Here is a 21,783-nt window from a genome sequence, read left to right on the forward strand (position 1 = left end):
TCAACACAATTCATGAAACTAAGGAAACACTATTCAATATTTAAACTCACAAAAAGGAAGTTAATAAAAATCAGAAAACCTTAGAAAGTAAAACAGTTATATGGCATAAAGATTTGTATGCAGATATTTCAGTGATATATTCAGTATATACATTAATTTTGGTACTTTTGTAATTTTGAATACACCTCAGCAAAATAAAACAAAAGCAAAGATACATATAACAACTTGACACACTAAGAGGAATTATTTAAGAAATGGATATGAATCTCAAAATGAACTTCATAGCAAATTCCATGGCAAGTTTAATAGAGAAAACAAGAAGAAAGTACTAGGTAGGATATTTGAGATAGTGAGCATGTCTACTGACATTGAAAGGCTCAGATAATTATGAGAAAATATTTTATGTCATTTCATGGAAATAACTTTTCAAATTCAAGGGAAATGTATAATTTAATTTACATATAAAATTTTGAAATAAGATACATAAATATGAACTAGACAAGCATAAATGATACTGACCATCAAATTTTTTGTTAAATAAACCGTGGAAAGATAGTTTTAATCAATTTAATATATATATATATTTAATTTGGTAGTAATGCATTTAATTATAGTTTTGAAATTATGTAATACCTAGCTATAACACTATTATTTTATACAAGAAACAATGAAAATCTAGGATATCACCAAAAGAAAAAAAATAAAATTTAGAATCCAAAACTTTGAAATACCTTTGATTGAGCTATGCCATAAATTATTGATAATGTTGCTTTTAGTTGATTCCATAGTTTTGAGGGAAACTTGCAGTCAATGCCAAGGCATTTTTCTTAGTAATATCTTCTTCAAAGCACTTTTTACCTCTGTATTTCTTAAGCTATAAATCAGAGGATTCAGCATTGGGATGATAAGGGTGTAGAACACAGCCACAATCTTATTTTTCTCTGGTGAGGAGATGGACCCAGGCTGGGCATACATGAAGAACACAGTTCCATAGAATAAACTCACCACAATGATATGAGAGCTACAAGTGGAGAAGGTCTTACTCCTGCCGTGGGTGGAGGGGATCTTCAGGACAGTGGAAAGAATGTACCCATAGGAAACCAGAATGATGGTTGTGGTGGAGATGATGATGAGAGCAGAGAGAATAAACAGTACAATCTCATTCACAAAGGTGTCAACACAGGAGATCTTAATCAGAGCTGGGACGTCACAGAAAAAGTGGTCCAGCCTGTTTTCTCCACAGAAACGCAAGCTGAAGGTGAATCCTGTTTGTATCATGGAGTTGATGCATCCACAGATATAGGAGCCAGCCACCAAACGAATACAAGCCGATGGAGACATGCGTACAGTGTACAGAAACGGTGAGCAGATGGCTGAGAAGCGGTCATATGCCATCACGGCCAGGAGGAAACCTTCTGTCCCAACAAAAAGAGCAAAGAAAAAGAACTGTGTTGCACACTCATTGTATGAAATTTTCTTGTGCTTGGAGAAAAAAGTAGCTAGAGTTTTGGGTGCAATGACTGTGGAATAGCAGAGATCTAAATAAGATAAATTTTGAAGAAAGAAATACATAGGTGTATGAAGTCTGGAGTCTATTTTAATGACAATTAACATGCTGATATTTCCCAATACAATGGTCAGATAGATAAGCAGGAACAATAAGAATAAGGGAACTCGTGCTTTTGGAGATACCGAGAATCCCAGCAGAATAAACTCTGTCAGCTCGGAGTCATTCCTGCTCTGCTCCAGTTTCATAACTGAGACCTATCTGAAAAAAGAGATCACAGGGCACTGTGGTTAACTTGTGGTTCCTTTTGGGGAAAATGCTAATATAAATTGATTCATTTTTAATAACTCATTTGACAAGATAGTTTTGAATTTAGATTAGCCAGTGTAGTGTCAAAGATGAAGCCATCCATTAACTCTAACATCATAAGCCCTGATATAAATTGAGAAGTATGAATAGAGGAAGGCACACTTCTGGATTGGATGCTACTCAGTCAAGTTAGGACACTTAGGAGTTTTCAACCTAAATAACTCTAAGATGACTTCTAAACTCTCAGTACATCCAAGTTCTCTTCTGTAGGATGGGAACTGCTAATAATACCTACCGTACGAGGTTGTTTCAAGGATTGCAGGAAACAGAGAATGAAGCAGTAGTATTTATAACAAACCAAACACATAAAATTAGATAGTAGTCAAATACTTAAACACATACAATTCTTTGAAATTTAGAAACAAGAAATCTGTTGAATCTACTTCCCCACCAAAAGACATAGTGAACTTGGTTCTTTTAACACAATAATTTATGAAGAAAAGAAACTATAAAGGTGAAAGAGAGCAAGGAGGGGCATGTTGGAGGAAAAAACATAAGTGGGGAATGATGTTTTTACATTTTAATATAAAAAAATTAAATAAAAAGTTTCATGTGTACGTAAAGACATTAGGACACAGGAGGTTGCAGTTTCACACGGTGAAGTAAAGCACCAGCCTGGAGAAATGTCATCCAGTGAGAAATCAGCCCCATGTCCCCTGTACATGCCTGACATAGCTAACGTCTGTGTTCTACATCACTTATTGCTCATCTCCGAAGGTCAGTGGCTTCTTTTTGGGAAACCAAGTCCCAGCACTTCTTTTCTTTGTCCCAGCTTTAAACATATAAATTATTTGTTTATGTAAAATGTCGTGGTTGCCACTTATTATTCACTTCCCCAACAAGAATCATTTTTCTCTGTGAATATTCTAAAAACACAAAATAAATAAATCAGGTTTACTTCTTTAGTAAATATAAATGCTTACTATTAAATAACAAAAAATACATCAATAACGAATTAATGGCAAAAATATCTGAAAAGCTAAATCTAAATGGAAGAATAGATTTTATGATCCTGAGGGCCTAACTTGTTACATTTAATTTCCGATTGGCAAAAACAGTTCCTTCTATTTGAGGAACTTTTAATGAACTTCTGAAGTTGAACATTTTTATTTCAAAATCTTAGAAATTAAACATACAACAGAGAGAGAAGTGAAAGTGACTTAATTTCTGTCATATTTTATAAAGGATAAAAGTATTTCTTTATAAAATCATGATATTTGGTTCACATAAATTTGGGTTATGCTGGGTGGTGGTGGCACATGACTTTAATACCAGCACTCGGGAGACAGAGGAAGGTGAAGTTCTGTGAGTTCGAAACCAACCTGGTCTACAAGAGGTAGTTCCAGGACAGGCTCCAAATCTACAGAGAAACCCTGTCTAGAAAAAAAAAAGATTATAATCCCTGCTTTTTATGTCTCTGGCTACTTTATCTCAACAATTCAATTAAATGTTTAATTCCATGTCCTTATTTTATTATCAGTAACTTGTGTAATAGAAAATTGATTCAATAGATTGTCATAAGGATTGCCCAAAGTTATATATAAAAAGTAAGTAAAATATCTAGCCCTTGTAAAATGGAAAGTCCTGAATAAATAATTCATACTTGAGAGAATGAACTGAGAAACAAGAATTATTTGCTAAAGTAAAATAAGGTCTATATAAAAACTAATTTTTTTTTTACTTTTGAAATACAGATCTGGCTACCTGAAAAGCCTCACCAATGAATTTAAAAGCTTATTGTTTTTTAAGTCATATTGAGAAAAGTATAACAATCAACAAAAGTATTTTATCTTTCATATAGATTCTCCAAGCATCACACCACACGCACCAAACAGACCTTTTTGATTTCATATATAACATGTCCTCACCTCATTACCCTCAGAAAAAATCCCTACACTGGGTTTTCAGCTCAAACTCAAGAATACCTTTTTATATTAGTAAACGTAAAAGTGAAAGCATCATAATATCCAGCTGTCTAATACTCTCAAACCAGAAAAGCAAATCTGAAATTTCTTGAATATACACATATATTTCTATGAAAATAAAATAAGTCCCAGAGGTCAATTAGGTCAGCATTTGGTGTATTTTCTGACTCACTAGAATCACCTGGGAAGTGTTTTGTTCTTATTTTTAATTAATTAATTATTAATTAATATAAAATTGTAAAAGTCTAAATAGGACACGGTGAGTTTAGGATAGGAATTCTTCATTGTCTGATTCCTAATGACTGTTATAATTTCAGTTTCTATGAAAAAAGTTCAAAGATAAGTAGAGTAGGCTACAGTGCTTCCAAGTAGAATAGATATTTCCTCACTCAAAATTCACCATTGATTATAAAGAATTTTTGAACGAATATTATATTATTTCACAAAACTGCTTCTAGGAGTCCCTGCATTTATTTAACAAAAATGAAATATTATGAATTTTTTCTTGTTTCTGATGTCAGTGTATGCTGAGAAGTGGATCACAAAAACCTAGTACTGTTCGTTGTATAAATACTTATTTAATAATATTGATGCTTGAAATAAAAATTATAAATTCAATCAGAAAATGTTGATATAAAAGAGATACGAATACATGATATTTTTCAAACTTATAAAACTCTTTAGCTGGGGGCTGGAGAGATGGCTCAGCGGTTAAGAGCATTGCCTGCTCTTCCAGAGGTCCTGAATTCAATTCCCAGCAACCACATGGTGGCTCACAACCATCTGTAATGAGATCTGGTGCCCTCTTCTGGCCTTCAAGCATACACACAGAAAGAATATTGCATACATAATAAATAAATGAATAAATAAATATTTTTTAAAAAAAATAAAAAAAACTCTTTAGCTAACAAAACAATAACAATAAACCCCCAGAAGATTAAAGGACAAAAATCTATATTACTAATCTGCAAAATAAAAAGTACTTGAATTTTAATTAAGAAATAAGATTTAGCAATTTGAACAATTCTGTACTTCATTTGTTTAAGGTGTATGAACAACTGGAAAAAAGATGCATAATTTTGTAAGGATATTTGGTAGATGCTGAAATATTCTTGTGTTTTAATATTCACTTTTTAAGATGAGCAAATACTTATAGTTTTTCCTTACAAAATTATGCATCTTTTTTCCAGTTGTTCATACACCTTAAGTATCCTCCGGAATATTAACCTTCATCAGGTGATGAAAGGAGACAGAGACAGAAACCCACATTGGAGCACCGGACTGAAATCCCAAGGTCCAAATCAGGAGCAGAAGGAGAGAGAGCAGGAGCAAAGAACTCAGGACAACGAGGGGTGCACCCACACACTGAGACAATGGGGATGTTCTATTGGGAACTCACCAAGGCCAGCTGGCCTGGGTCTGGAAAAGCCTGGGATAAAACCGGACATGCTGAACATAGTGGACAATGAGGACTACTGAGAACTCAAGAACAATGGCAATGTGTTTTTGATCCTACTGCACGTACTGACTTTGTGGGAGCCTAGGCAGTTTGGATGCTCACCTTACTAGACCTGGATGGAGGTGGGTGGTCCTTGGACTTCCCACAGGGCAGGGAACTTTGATTGCTCTTTGGGCTGACGAGGGAGGGGGACTTGATTGGGGGAGGGGGAGGGAAATGGGAGGCGGTGGCAGGGAAGAGACAGAAATCTTTAATAAATAAATAACACAAGAATATTTTTACACATTGTAAGAAAGAAATTGAAGAAGCTATCAGAAGATGGAAAGATCCCCCATGCTCTTGGATCAGTAGGACAGATATGGAAAAAAAAAGCCATTCTAACAAAAGCAATCTATACAGTCTACACAATTCTTCACAGATCTTAAAAGAACAAACTTCAGTTTCATATAGAAACACACAGAGAGATGCAAATCCCAGGATAGCTAAAGCAATCCTTAATACTAGAAGAACTGTTGGAAGTATTTTTATTTCTGTCTTGAAGTTGTGCTATCAAGCTATAAATAATAAAAACAGTAAAGTATTGTCACAAAAACAGACACATTGATCAATAGAATAGAACTGAAGACCCAGTCATAAATCCATAAACCTATGGACACCTGATTTTTGACAAGGAAGCAAAAACCACACACAGGAAAAAAGACATCATCTTTAACAAATGGTATTGATAAAACTGGAAGACTCCAAATAGATTCATATTTATCACCTCACAAAAAATTCCATAGAGATCAAAGACTTTAACATAAAACCAGATATACTAAACCTGATAGAAGAGAAAGTGGGGAATAGCCTTGAACTCATTGTCTTAGATGAAGACTTTCTGAACAGAACACAGCACAGGCACAAAAATCAACAACAAATAAATGGGACCTTGTAAAGCTGAGAAACTTTGCAGTAAAGGACCCTGTCGTTCAAAGCAGTGGCCTACAGAATGGGAAAAGATTACTTTAAATTACTATCTGATAGAAGGCTAATATTCAAGATATATAAAGAACTAAAAAGCATGGATATCAATAAAACAAAAAATCAACTAAAAATGGAGTGCAGATCTAAACAGAGAATTCTCAGTAAAGGAAACATGAATGACTGAGAAACACTTAAAGAAATGTTCAATATCCTTAGTCAACAGGGCAATGCAATATTAAACTGCTTTACTCATGTTACAACCACCAGAATGACTACAATCAATAAAACAGGTAAAATCTCATGCTGGTGGGGATTTAGAGAAAGGGGAACATTCATCCATTGCTGGTAGCACTATGTCACTAGGGAAATCAGTGTGGCATTCCCTCAGAAAAATGAGAATCGATCTATCTCAATATCCAGCTACACCACTTTTCGGTATAAACCCAATGGATATTTTATCCTATCAGAGAGACACTTGTTCAACCATGCTCATTGCTGCTGTATTCATAATAGCCAGAAACTGGAAACAATGTAGATGTCTCTCAACAGTAAAATAGATACAAAAAAAGGTAGTGTATTTACATAATGTAGTAATAATCATCTGTTTCAAACAACAACAAAAAAAGAAATCATAAATTTCCAGACAAATTGATGGATATAGAAAGCAATCACCTCAAATGAGATAACCCAGACCCATAAAGGCAAATAAAGACCCAGAAAGTCTTCATCTAAGACAATGAGTTAAAGGCTATTCCCCACTTTCTCTTCTATCAGGTTTAATATACCTGGTTTATGTTGAAGTCTTTGATCTTTACGGAATTTTTTGTGGGGTGATAAATATGAATGGTACATATTTGTTTATATTTAGATATTAGCTGCTAAGTCATTGACAACCAAGGTACAGAACTACAGAGATTAAATACAGAGTAAAGAAATAAGAGGAGACATACAGATGTCTCTAGGAAAGGGAAGTAGAATAGATCGTTTTTAGGCATGTTGGGGGAGATTATAACAAGAGGATCAAGTGGAGAGGGGGAGGGAAGAGAGAGATGTGGGAGTAAAGACAGTTAAATATGAAAAGAAACAGTTAAAAGGAGTAGTATGGAAACCTAATGCAGTAGAAGATTCCTAAAATATATGCATATATGAAGATGATCTAAAAATTGCCAAATAATAGGGCAGACAGAACCCCAACTGGACATCTCTTGTCATCAAATGAATCTTCCCGTACCAGGATTGGGTTACCTCTAATTGAGTTGTTGGCCATAGAAATCCCATGGGAATATCCATATTACCTAGACCTTAGTCCAGTCTGTAGATTTTTTTCCATAAACTGAAGGCAAGCCCCACTAACGAAGACAATACCATTGCAACATATTGAACCTTGAGAAGTAGGACTGGTTCCTACAGAGAAAGCCTTTACTCTGCAGGCGTTGAAGCCAACGGTGAGTATTTCCATCTTGACTTAAGGTTAGAGAGTTCAAGATTGTAAAGGCAAAATGTGTTCACTAGATGTGTTTTGCTCCTCAAGGCCAAATAACATAATGTTTGACCAAAGGCATGGTCACTAGATGTTTTACTCCTCAAGGCCAAATAACAAGATGTTTGACCAAAGGTGTGGTTACTAGATGTTTTGAGAATTAAGGATGTGATTATGCTTGTTTGTTTCTTGAACCATGGTAAGGAAGCCAAAAGACTTTCTCTTTTGACTTCTTCTTTTTTGCTTTGAGTATAAAAGGTCTATGAAAAATAAACTCAAGTCTGCTAGATTATTTGCTCAGATTCCTCCTGATTCTATCTTTTGACTTTTGCCTCTTCTTTTTCTTAATCCTTTGGATAGCTGTCATGGATTAAGTAAAATGCTGCAGGATACCTGGTGGTTGCAGTGGAAGAAACACTGCAGGTCCCTGTCTTATATTATTTTATTGTTATCCCTTAGAAGCCTGTTTGTTTCCTAATGAGAGACAGAAACAGGGTGGATCTGGGTAGAAGGGGAAGGAGGTAGAGATGAGCTCCAGGAGTAGAGACATGGGAAACTATAATTAGAATATGTGAGAAAAAAATCTGTTTTCCATAAAAAAGAAAAATATACACATTATAGTATTGAATGTATTGTTGTGTGCACATATTTTACATTCTCAAACAAATATATTTTAAAATATGTAGTTAATGTAACTACATACTAGTTGAGGGGTGTAGCAAGCTTTTTCGGCAGCTGTCACCACAGAAATAATTACATGGAAACTTATTATTAATAATGAAAGCTTGGCCTTTAGCTTAGGCTGGTCTCAACTAGCTCGTAACTTAAACCATTTATACTAATCTACATTCTGTCACATGACATTACCTCTCATCTTGAACCATCCTTTTCTGCTTATCTGGCTGACAACTCCACTCTTCTCTCTGTCCCTGGAAATCCTGCCTAACCTCTTCCTGCCTAGCATTTGGCCATTCTGCTTTTTATTAAATCAACCAGAAGGCGCCTTGGTAAAGACATATATTCACAGTGTAAACAAATATTCTGTAATAGGGGTAAGGACTAGAGAAAGGGTAGGAAAGGGGAGGGAGGGGAAACTGAATGGGTTGTGGAAAATCAACTAATAATAAATAAATAAGTATTAATAATTAAAAAAAACTCTTCTTTCATGATGTATCAATAAAACATGAAAACCATGATGTAGGGTTTTCCTATATCAAACAATTCCCTAAAAGAAACTACTTAATTTATTTGTCTTTATCAAATTACAGTTTCACGGGTTTAGTCCATAATAATCATGGCAGCACACAGGCAGACATGCTACTGGAGACGTAGCTGAGAGTCCTTCATCTGGATCTGCAAGCAACAGAAAGAGAAAGCCAGTGGGTTTGTGAAGGCGTAAGTCACAAACAATGCCACACCGATTCGGGGTTATGATTATTAGGGTGGTATTTATTTAAAGGGGAAAAAACTTACAGATCACTGTCCCAGGCAACAGCCCTCTACCCAACCAGGAAAGGAGTCTAGCCGCAGGCGGAGCAGGAAGTGAAGAGAGCGAGGAGAGGGAAGTGGCCGCTTTTTTAAAGGGAGAGAAACCACGCCCCAGTGGGCTGGTACCTCAGCGGTGATAGGCTGGAGGAGTGGGAGGACCTCCCGCAACACCTCCCCCTTTTGTTTAAATAAGAGAGTTCTAAACCTACTATGAAATTATATACAATAAGTACAAATATCCTATTCTAACTAGCTTAGGTCTTGTATAATAAATAACTTGGCCAAGTCATGAGAGAAAGTAACTACATTTATATAGTCTTCAACCCCATCGAAGATCTGAGAAGGGAAATAATGTTACCTGGGTAATTAGGAAGTTCAGTAAAACAACTTCCAAAACATGCAACAAATTACAGAGACAACTAGCTACCTGGGCAATCACCCAAAGTCACATTAGCAGCGTTGAAGCAACCAACTTTGGCTAAGGCCCAACATAACTGACATACCATTTTCTAAGGCAAGCAACTTTTCAAAACTATCTTACCCTGTCTTGGCAGGATATGACAGTCCTGTTTTATCCATTGATGCATGCTCTGTATCTTTGTCAGTTGTTGAGGTATGGGCATTTCTTTGCCCAAACGCCAGTTCTGCCAAAAAGAAAGGCTCCAGGTGGAGTGTCTTTGGTGCTCAACATTCTCTCGGGAATAGAGTGGTGTTGCCAGGAGCAATTGTGTCTCACTACCACAAAACTCTGAGTTAGATTAAAGGCCATTTTCTACAGCTCTTTGAAGAAGTTGAAGATTATCTATCTATACTGAGTATAATCTCTATATATCTAAAGAACCTGATTAGTCTATTATAAATGACAAACTTAGATGACTATTAGTCTATATAATTCTCAATATCTATCTAACTTAAAGACTAAGACAATAAACAACTGTGAAACAAATGAGGACAATGACCTCCAAATATAAACAATGTACAAATATACATTGCAGTAGGTAAATATATATCAATGCACAATCATTATAAAAGTATCTTAATCAGAGGTAGAAATGTACACTGCAATATGGTAAATATATACAATATACATATATATATATATATCAATACAATATATGTCAATACATAAACAAATGTTTTAAACAGAGGTAGAAACATGCATGCGTACAATAGTCAATATAATTTAACTTTGTATCAATATACAAGAATCTATAGCAATGTATTTGTCTAAAAACAGTAACTCACAATTACAAATCTATTATCCCATCATCCCTCTTTTTTTTCTTTCAAAATGATCCCTGAGCGTATAAAATTCCTCCCCCAACCCTCAATCGTATACTAATTATAATCGACCCCTAAATGATGTCCCTAAACCCAAGGGCAAGTTTTATTGGGAAAGGGGACGTCGTCCTCTAGAATTACTTCCAGCTGTCGGGGGCGACGTTCTTTCTGGGGGATCCTGTGAAAGTGAAATGCCCCACGTTGGGCGCCAAAATGAAGGCGTAAGTCACAAACAATGCCACACCAATTCGGGGTTATGATTATTAGGGTGGTATTTATTTAAAGGGGAAAAAACTTACAGATCACTGTCCCAGGCAACAGCCCTCTACGCAACCAGGAAAGGAGTCTAGTCGCAGGCGGAGCAGGAAGTGAAGAGAGCGAGGAGAGGGAAGTGGCCGCTTTTTTAAAGGGAGAGAAACCACGCCCCAGTGGGCTGGTACCTCAGCGGTGATAGGCTGGAGGAGTGGGAGGACCTCCCGCAACAGGTTTGGCTTGGACAGAATAGCCTCAAAGCCTACACCCAGTGGCACATTCCTCTAACAAGTCTACACCTACTCCAACAAGGCTGCAATTCCTCATCCCTCCCGAGTAGTGCCCACTCCCTAATGACCAAGTATTCAAATATATGTGCCTATGGAGACATTTTTATTCAAATCATCACATCATCCTCATAGCAATATGCAAACATAACTCAAATCAACATAAAAAGAACAAATTAAAACCAAAGTATTACTATGCAATTTTACATATGTAAAATTTTATACATGTAAAACTTCACATATAAAACAATACATAATGGTAATGACTATAAATTACATATATTTTTCCATTATAAATAATATTTTAAGTTATTTTTGAGAATTGCTTACATTTGTACAATGTATTTTAGTCATATCAATCCACTACTACCTTCCTCTAACTCTCTCTTGTGCCCCCCACACCATCTCCTCCCATTTTCATGTCTTCCTTCTACTCTTTTTTTTTCTTAAAACAGGTCTTCTTATGTTCTTATGGCTGGATTTGTGTTTTCTGTGTACCAGGTTGGCCTTGAATACACAGAACCTACATCTGTATGCTAGGTGCTAGAATTAAAAATGTATCATGACTGAAATTGTCTATTTCTTGGTTATTAATAACATTGAGTCCTATTACTGCTGCCCATCTTCATGTGGATGTGACTATCTACTGGGACATGGGCAGCCTATCAGCTGCCATGTTCTCAAAAAAGAGTGAAACTTCCTTTGGTAGGCATCAGTTTCCAATGTCTGGTCAACCAAAGGCTCATCCCCTGGTCATGTAGGAATATTGATTGTATGATCTTGTCTAGATCTTGTTCATGTAGCCACAAATTGATGAATGCATTAGCCATGCCATGTCAACAAGTCATAATTTTGTAGATTTTACCCCATCGTTTTCATTCTTTCTTCTCTGTCTTCTACAAAGTCTCCTGAGCTAGGGTGTGAGAGAAGGGCTTGATATGAATGATTTATGCACAAATGGATACTCATTTGCTTGTACATGGTGCTTTGACTTGTTATATATCTGCATTACCTACTGCAAAAAGAAGTTTCTCTGACAAAGGTAGAAGTAACACAAATCTTTAGCAATAAACACAACTATTTAGAGGACAGCTTGACCCCATAAGCATTTAACAAACCAATAGCAGTAACTTTCCCTTTAGAGTCTGTGAGTTCCCCAGTCATGGGATTTTGGCCAATTTACAATATAAGACATTAAATCCCTCATGTGAGGCAGACTTTATATCAAATCATAAAATGTTTGATTACCCTCCTACCGGTTATATCACTCTTATGCCAATGGGCACATCTTGCCATGTAAGTCAGTGTTCTAGCATGTAAAGATCAGCAGTTAGAGACACCTACGATTTCTTTTCTCTCTCAGCAGGTTATATAACACCTTTTGGAACTATATAAGCTATCCAGAAGGGTGAATGCTCCATCTACAGTTGAAGTTGGCTTCTCTATGTGTTATAGGCAAAGTGAGTAGTGTCTTCAGTAATAACATTATACCACCTAGCTATGATGAGTAAACTAGAGTAACTGCAACAATATGTTCCATTTTGAGTGCCTCTGGAGGCAAAGAGGTGTTACAATTGTTTACACTACATTATATTACTTAACTGTGTAAAGGTGTGTTACTTTTGTTTACGCTGTATTTGTTTAATGATACAAAGATATGTGATTAATTATATAAAGATGAGTTGCTTCTGTTTTACCTGGCCTGCCTAAGGCACCTGATTGGTCTAATAAATGGCTGAATGACAAGCCGTTAAGCGGAGAGGGATAGTTGGGTCTCGTAGGCTGGAGGAATACATAGGAAGAGAAATCTAGGCTCAGGGACAGAAAAGACGAAGGAAAGAATGGGGGGAGAAGGAGAGGGACCCACACAAGGCCAGAAACCACTCAGCTGCCACCCAGACCCAAGAAACAGTAAAAGTATGATATAGAGAAGGAAGAAAGGTAAAAAAGATATAAGGTAAAAGATAGATAAAGAGAGGCAGGCTTATTATTTAAGTTAAAAGAGCTAGCCAAAAAAAATGGGGCACTGATCTGAACAGAGAATTCTCAAAAGAAGAAGTTCAAATGGCCAAAAGACACTTAAGGTCATGCTCAACCTCCTTAGCAATCAGGGAAATGCAAATCAAAACAACTTTGAGATATCATCTACACCAGTCAGAATGGCTAAAATCAAAAACACCAACGATAGCCTTTGCTGGAGAGGTTGTGGAGGAAGGGGTACCCTCATCCATTGCTGATGGGAATGCAAACTTGTGCAACGACTTTGGAAATCAGTGTGGCGGTTTCTCAGGAAATTCGGGATCAACCTACCCCTGGGCCCAGCAATGCCACTCTTGGGAATATACCCAAGAGAGGCCTGAGCATATGACAAGGGCATTTGTTCAACTATGTTCATAGCAGCATTATTTGTAATAGCCAGAACCTAGAAACAACCTAGATGTCCTTCAATGGAAGAATGGATGAAGAAAGTGTGGAATATATGCACTACTACTCAGTGGTAAAAAACAATGACTTCTCGAATTTTGCATGCAAATGGATGGAAATAGAAAACACTATCCTGAGTGAGGTAACCCAGACCCAAAAATATGAACATGGGATGTACTCACTCATAATTGGGTTCTAGCCACAAATAAAGGTCAGTGAGTCTATAATATGATATCCTAAAGAAGCTAAATAAGAAGGTGAACCCAAAGAAAAACATATAGCTATCCTCCTGGTTATGGGAAGTAGACAAGATTGCTGGGCAAAAAACTGGGATCTTGGGGGTGAAGTGGGAGGGGGGTAAGGGGAGATGGGGAGAGAAAGTGAGAAGGGGAGGATGGGGGGAACTTGGGGAAAAGGGATGATTGGGATAAAGGAAGGTTGGATAAGGGAGCAGGGATAATTAAGGGAGCCATCTTAGGGTTGGCAAGAGACTTGGACCTAGAGGGGCTCCCAGGTGCCCAGGGAGTTAGTTCCTGGGGCAGCTGAGGATAGGGAACCTGAAATGACCTGATCCTATAGCCATACTGATGAATATCTTACATATCACCATAGAACCTTCATCTGGCGATGGATGGAAATAGAGACAGAGACCCACACTGGAGCACCGGACTGAGCTCCCAAGGTCATATTGAGGAGCAGAAGGAGGGAGAACATGAGCAAAGAAGTCAGGACCACAAGGGGTGCACCCACCCACGGAGACAGTGGGGCTGATCTATTGGGAGCTCACCAAGGCCAACTGGACTGGGACTGAAAAAGCATGGGATAAAACTGGACTCTCTGAATATGGCGGACAATGAGGGCTGCTTAGAAGCCAAGGACAATGACACTGGGTCTTGATCCTACTTCATGTTCTGGCTTTGTGGGAGCCTAGCCAGTTTGGATGTTCACCTTCCTAGACCAGGATGGAGGGGGGAGGACTTTTGACTTTTCACAGGGCAGGGAATCTTGACTGCTCTTCAGACTGGAGAGGGAGGGGGAGAAAAGTGGAAGGAGGGGGAGGGAAATGGGAGGCTGGGAGGGGGCAGAATTTTTTTTCTTCAATAAAAAAATAAAAATTTAAAAAAAGCCTAACCTAGGTAGAGGATTCATAGCTAATAAGGTTCTGTGTCATGACTTGAAAACTGGTTGGTGCCCCCCCCAAAAAAAAGCCTTGTACACCTCCTCATTCCTGAACAACAGTCTAAATATGTAATGGTTTGATTTCTGATGCCCCTAACCACCAGGATGAGATTATTTTTACTCTGATAGGATCCCATGTTGGGAATTTGTTAGTGAAAGTAAGAAATTGGTGCCCATATAATGTTTTATGATCAATTATAAACAACAAAAATCTACAGATGAAATGAAAATTGAGTTAGACTTGTCTGGAGGCCATTTTTATATTTTTACTCTATCGGTCCTGTGTGTGGTGTTGAAATGATGAAGATGTAGGACCCTGTAGAACAATAGAGAATTTCTCTTTTGCTTAGTTGGGCTTGACCCAGGAAGTGAAAGGTGACATGACTCAATGTCATTGGTTGACATAAAAAGTGTAATATACATATATGGCAAAATTTTAACAATTACATGAAGATAATTTTTTATATTTGCTACCTAATCAATTGAAATTTCATTATAAAGTGAGAAGTTATATGCTTTCATATATTCAGTATAAACAAAATAATGTTCTATGCATTTTTACTGGAATTATTACTCTATAAGACTTATATAATTATATCTGTGGTCATATACAGATTAGAAAAGAAATTTTGTTCACTAAATAAAGGTTTCATAAATATCACTGAGAACATTTCCCACCTAATATTTTTTGTACAGCATCTTTGACATCTCTGTTTCTTAGACTATATATTAGAGGGTTCAGCATAGGGATTATAAGTGTGTAGAACACAGATACAATCTTGTTTTGCTTTGGGGAGGAGATGGACCCAGGCTGGGCATACATGAAGAACACAGTTCCATAGAATAAACTCACTGCTACTATATGAGAGCCACAGGTGGAGAAAGTCTTACTCCTTCCTTGGGTTGAGGGGATCTTCAGGACAGTAGAAAGAATGTACCCATAGGAAACCAGAATGATGGTTGTACTGGAGATGATGATGAGACCAGAGAGAATAAACATTACATTCTCATTCACAAAGGTGTCAGCACAGGAAATCTTAATCAAAGCTGGGACATCACAGAAAAAGTGGTCCAGCCTGTTTTCTCCACAGAAATGCAAGCTGAAGGTGAAACCTGTCTGTACCATGGAGTTGATGCATCCACAAATGTAGGAGCCAGTTACCAACTGAATACATACCTTTTGGGACATGTGCACAGGATAAAGGAGAGGAGAGCAAATGGCTGAGAATCGATCAAATGCCATGACAGCGAGAAGGAAGCATTCAGTTGTAGCAAACAAAGCAAAGAAGAAGAATTGCGTGGCACAACCATTGTAGGAAATTTTCTTTTCACTTGTCAAGAAGTTGGCTAAGGTTTTGGGTGCAATGACTGTGGAATAGCAGAGATCCAAATAAGACAAGTTTCTAAGGAAGAAATACATAGGTGTTTGGAGTCTGGAGTCCATCTTAATAATCATTATCATGCTGACATTCCCTACCACAGTAACCATGTAGATCATCAAGAACACCAAGAATAAAAAGACTTGAAATTCTGGAGGGGCTGTAAATCCCAACAAGATGAACTCGGTTATATCTGAGTAATTCCTCTTCTGCTCACTCTTCATAGCTAATATGATAATAAAACTTGAAATGGCAAAAAATAAACATAAGAGTCAGAATTTTAGTAAAAATAACTGCCCACTCAGCATGGAAGCACACTTACCTTGTTCATTTTACTTTGTAAAACATCAAGGACATAAACAATCTCCCCATTGAGTTGTTTAATCCAGTGAGGGTTTTTCATTATACTTACCTGTAATAAATGCAAATTGGACCTCTAAATTCTATTGGGAAAACAGAAATTCCAGAAAAATGTCTGGAATCAGGAAGTTTTGTTTTGAATTTTCCCATAGATTCTATCACCTGTTTACTGTCATTAAATTTTGTGACCATAAAAGGTTGATATTTATTAGGTACATCATAATCTTTCTAGAATATATAATATGTGAAGAATAATAATGTAATTATTTTTGAATAAATTTTGAGCACATATTAAAACGTTATTCGGTTTAGATAGTTTTATCGACAAAATAAAAAGTAACATATATCATAACACACATGTGTGTACATACACAGTTTTATAGATGAAAGGGAGTCTCTCCAGTTTAGACAATTTTATCCTTACACAATAACTTCATGTTATTATTTCCTTTGTTGTTCATCCATAAGATTATTTAAATGCTTGAAGGCACAACTTAACTGCCAAAGGCAGTCATTATTTTGCTTATATTTCCTAAATGCAATGAAACAAGACTCTCATTTTGCACTCCCATTTCTCCCTCCTTCTTCCATTTCTTATTTTCTTTATGCATTAATTCACTTTTTATTTCCTATTTTATCCTTCATTCTTTCTTTTTTCAAACTATCCTTCCTCCTTTCAATCTTTATTAATTAAAAAAATGCAAGTAGAGTTTTCTTAACTCTTTAGCAAAGAAATCTTCCTTTTAGAAAGAACCCTAATTATATGTACAATGATACATACACTTGTAAGATGAGAAGACAACACAAGACACTTAAAATATAGCTGCTATTTAAATAGTAAAAGTAAGAATTTAGGCAAGCTTCAGTTATCTCCATTTAGACATATACTGTTAAAATTGCAGCATATTATTAAGTAAAATAAAGCATAGACATAAAGAAAGGAAGGAAAGTTTTTTTCCAATCTATGATTTAGAAGAATAGTTTTAAATGACTTAGGGTAACTACAGTGAAAAACATGCTTGTCTACTATTCAATAATCTATCACAGAGTAGAAAAGAATGTGTGTAATCAATAGTTCAATCACATGCTGTGAAGCTGACTTTTAAATCGCATAGTCACGTGCATTAACTTACAACATCTTTACTTATGCCAAAAATGCTTCACAATTGCTCCTGTTGGTACTAGAATCACACTATGAAATTTTCATATGCTAGCACATTTTGAACCTTTGGTGTATATATTTCCAGAAAGAAATTTCCCATGAGGATGGAAACCAAGGAGCTAGGCAGGCAATGCCTCCATATAATTTCCCATGGAGATCAAAAGGCTCTATCATCATTAAAATATTTGTGCCGTGATGCCAAAAAGAAACAAAAGGAAAAGAAATAGAGTGAAGGAAATAAGGAAAGAAGAGAGAAAATTATTAATTGGTGAATTCATCAGACCTTTGGGAAATTAAAAGAGCTCTCTGGAGAACATGATAACTGACTTTCTACACAGAAGAAACTAATAACAGTGATACAATGTGACAAAAGGTACACTTGGACTATATTTCTTATGGTCCTGATTAACAGAGAGAAGTTCATTAATATCTGGATAGATTATAGATTTACATTTATAGAGCCATTTCTTGTGTGGTTGTGTGTTATATTCAAGTGTGTCTTTATGCATGTGTGGGGCGTATATTTTTGGTACACTTGCTTGTGCACATAGATGTGGAAGCCAGAGTGTGACTTACAGCGTCTTTCTTTTCTTTTCTTTTCCTTTTTTTTGCAGGCTCTACATACTTTATTTTGTTTGTTCTTAAAATCACCATTAATGATCACCATCAGATCATGAACGATTTCTCTTTCTTTTCCTGTTTTTGGAAAAATGGACAAAGAACATAATGAGTGAACTTTGACCAAACTGCGTTTTTCTTTTCATGACTTGACAAGTAACCCAAATTTTTATTTTCAGGATCCCTTAAAAACGCTATTGCTCCCAGGTAGCAGGAAATAAATTTAGGAACACAACTTCCAAGAGGTGGGGTAGGTGGCTTTGGGTCTCTCATTGGGTTATGGATATTTGTCATTGTTTACAGGGGTTGGTTACAAGTTGTTATTTTTTTTATTTTTATTTATTTATTTATTTATTTATTTATTAAAGATTTCTGCCTCCTCCCCGCCACCGCCTCCCATTTCCCTCCCCCTCCCCCATCAAGTCCCCCTCCCTCGTCAGCCCAAAGAGCAATCAAAGTTCCCTGCCCTGTGGGAAGTCCAAAGACCTCCCACCTCCATCCAGGTCTAGTAAGGTGAGCATCCAAACTGCCTAGGCTCCCACAAAGCCAGTACGTGCAGTAGGATCAAAAACCCATTGCCATTGTTCTTGAGTTCTCAGTAGTCCTCATTGTCTGCTATGTTCAGCGAGTCCGGTTTTATCCCAGGCTTTTTCAGACCCAGGCCAGCTGGCCTTGGTGAGTTCCCGATAGAACATCCCCATTGTCTCAGTGTGTGGGTGCACCCCTCGTTGTCCTGAGTTCCTTGCTCGTGCTCTCTCTCCTTCTGCTCCTGATTTGGACCTTGAGATTTCAGTCCGGTGCTCCAGTGTGGGTCTCTTACAGCATATTTCTCAGTCACTTTATACCATAAGTTAGTTGAGATTATCTAGAACTAAGTGTGAATGTCACCACTGTAGACAGATTGAATATCAACTGGCCTTGTGTTTTTCCTTTGTTCCTGCCCTGTTCTCCAGAGCTGGAGTTCCAGATGCATGCCACCACACACAGTGTTTATATGGGTTCTGTACAGACAATTTATTCTGAGCCAAGGACTCACTTCTTAATTCAATTATAAACACAATGTGCTGATATTAGTCACGAGGCAATTAATATAAAATATTTTTAGTAAATTGAAACCATGTATTTTTAAAACTAGATGAACTAACAATATACGCTACCAAAAGTATACATAGGGCTGGCATCTTGAATTCACAGAGGGTCACTGGGGTAGTGATTGTCAACTGTGCCAAGGAAGGAGGAACATGCGACAAGCCAATTGTCATCAGTTTGGAGCAGCCAATTAAGCTGGTCCCGTGTATAAGGTATAACCAGGGAATCAGAATTTAATCTCCTAAAAATTCAGTGTGCTGGTTGTGGCATCCAATCCAATATTTCCCTGCAAAATAGAAAGCATGAATTAAGGTATTCTCTAGATACTTAGCTGAGCCATCTGTATCTGAGTATATTTTACCCATTTTGATGAAGGTACCCTTGCCTTCTTAGTTTCTTGGGGGTTTTACAACATTTTAACTGTATGCTGGAATTCTCACAGATGTATTTTGTTCTGTACATTATTGTTATATTTGTGTTTACATAAAGAAACTACAAATGGAAATTTCTATTCTTTTATCTTGATGTTTTCACTTCCACAACATGTTTTACATAACTTTTTTATTAAAATGTTTTAATTTATTTTACACACCAACCACAGTTTCTCCTCCCTCCTCTTCTACTGTTCTCTTCCCCCACCTCCCCTTTACCTGCCCATCCCCCATCCACTCCGCAGAAAGGGCAAGACCTCCCATGGGAGTCAACAAAACATGGCATATCAAGTTGAGGCAGGACCAAGCTGCTGGGATGTTTTACATTGACCTTTGTATATTAGCCATGTTTCAGGAAACATGCGGAAAGTTTTATTGCTACTACTGCTAAGACATTTGAATTTTCTCCATATGTCACCATTTTGTATGCAAACACGTGCCATTGTGTATTTATCATCAATCATCTAATCACACGAGTTTTCTCAGTCTGTCATAACAAAATACAACTAACTGGGTATAGTTATCACAGAAATATTTTCTTATAGCCTTGGAGGCTAATGCCTAAGATGAAGCTACTATCAGAGTGAGTTCATCTTAGATCTTTTTCTTGGTTTGTAAGTGACAATTCTCTTGGTTTCTCTGCCTAGATTCAACTCTATGGACATGAAACTGAAAATTCCATGTTCTTATAATTTCTTCCAACAAATATCCTGATATACGGTGAATTGGGACCCATTTGCTGTCCAACTTTAACTTTATTTCATTTTCAAGGACACTATCCAAATTATAGTCTTATTCTGAGACATTGGAGATTTGGGCATTGTCTTAGTTATTGTTCTATTGCTGTGAAAAGACACCATGACCAAGGCTACTCTTATAAAAGGAACATTTAGTTGGGGGCTCTCTTATAGTTTTGAAAGGTGACTCCATGATCTCCTTGGTCTAAAACAGAAGAGCATCGCAATGAGTCCATAGCTGTTCATTGGATAAATACTTATTTAATAAATATTGATGTTTATATAAAAACTGGAACTAATCTGTTAACTGGGGTTTCTGTCCTTCCTGGTTCCAGCGATTGTTAAGTCCCAAAGAAATCACACAGAGGTCTACATTAATCAGAAACTGATTGGCCCATTAGCTCAGGCTTCTTATTAACTCTTATAACTTATATTAGCCCATTAGTCTTATCTGTGTTAGCCATGTGGCTCAGTACCTATTTCAGCGGCATAGTCACATCTTGCTTCTTCTGTGACTGGACAGGACTACAGAGGGAGCTTCCCTATCCCCAGAATTCTCCTGTTCTCATTGACCTGCCTCTACTTCCTGTCTGGTTGTCCTGCCTATATTTCCTGCCTGGCTACTGGCCAATCAGCGTTTATTTAAAACATGCTTGACAGAATATAGACAGTTTGGGCATTGTCTTAGTTACTGTTCTATTGTTGTCAAAAGACACCATGATCAAGGCTACTCTTATAAAAGGAATATTTAGTTGGAGGTTTCTTATAGTTTTGAAAGGTGACTCCATGATCTCTATGGTCTAAAACAGAAAAGCATCACAATGAGTCCATAGCTGTTCATAGAATAAATACTTATTTAATAAATATTGATGCTTGATATAAAAATTGAAACTAATCTCTTAAAATTTACTCCTTTAGTGGTTTATGATATTTTTTGGTAATTTCTACTTTATTTATTCAGCTTTTCCTAGGCATTGAAAGGTTACTAAAAATAATATGAAAATAGTAAAACTTTTTTATATACACTATTGGATCTTTATCTGGAATATTTGAAAAAGTTTTTGAGTTATGAAATCCAAATAATTGAATATAAAATGTTGTGGATTTAAATTACAAGTAATTTTCTTATTTATATCAATTTATAAAAATAAGTCAAACCTACAGTATTTAATAATAAAAATGAGAAGTGATTTATATACTAAGTCAATAATAATTAAACAAAGAATAAATCATGATTTCTCTTAAATTTACAAAGTATTCTTTAATATGCACTACATGGATAATCAATATGATAATATATGCTGCATAACTTCATATTATATGTATATTAGTATTTACTTTTAAAGTCATCACATATTCTGACAACATATTTCTAAAAATACGAAAGCTGGAT

General features: G+C 36.5%; 2 protein-coding genes across 2 annotated transcripts; both read right to left on the reverse strand.

Moving 5' to 3' along the window:
• Positions 1-807: 807 nt before the first annotated feature.
• LOC121455670 (olfactory receptor 12-like) lies at positions 808-1,755 on the reverse strand. The gene has a single exon (XM_041663297.1). The coding sequence runs from the start codon at positions 1,753-1,755 to the stop codon at positions 808-810; it is 948 nt and encodes a 315-aa protein (XP_041519231.1).
• Positions 1,756-15,272: 13,517 nt separating this feature from the next.
• On the reverse strand, positions 15,273-16,217 carry LOC121463283 (olfactory receptor 12-like). The gene has a single exon (XM_041675389.1). It carries the CDS (start codon positions 16,215-16,217, stop codon positions 15,273-15,275), a length of 945 nt encoding a protein of 314 aa, XP_041531323.1.
• Between the last annotated feature and the right edge of the window lie 5,566 nt (positions 16,218-21,783).

The sequence above is a fragment of the Microtus oregoni genome, unplaced genomic scaffold, assembly GCF_018167655.1.
Source record: "Microtus oregoni isolate MIOR12 unplaced genomic scaffold, Mior012 000001F_ref0000356, whole genome shotgun sequence".
Taxonomy (NCBI): domain Eukaryota; kingdom Metazoa; phylum Chordata; class Mammalia; order Rodentia; family Cricetidae; genus Microtus; species Microtus oregoni.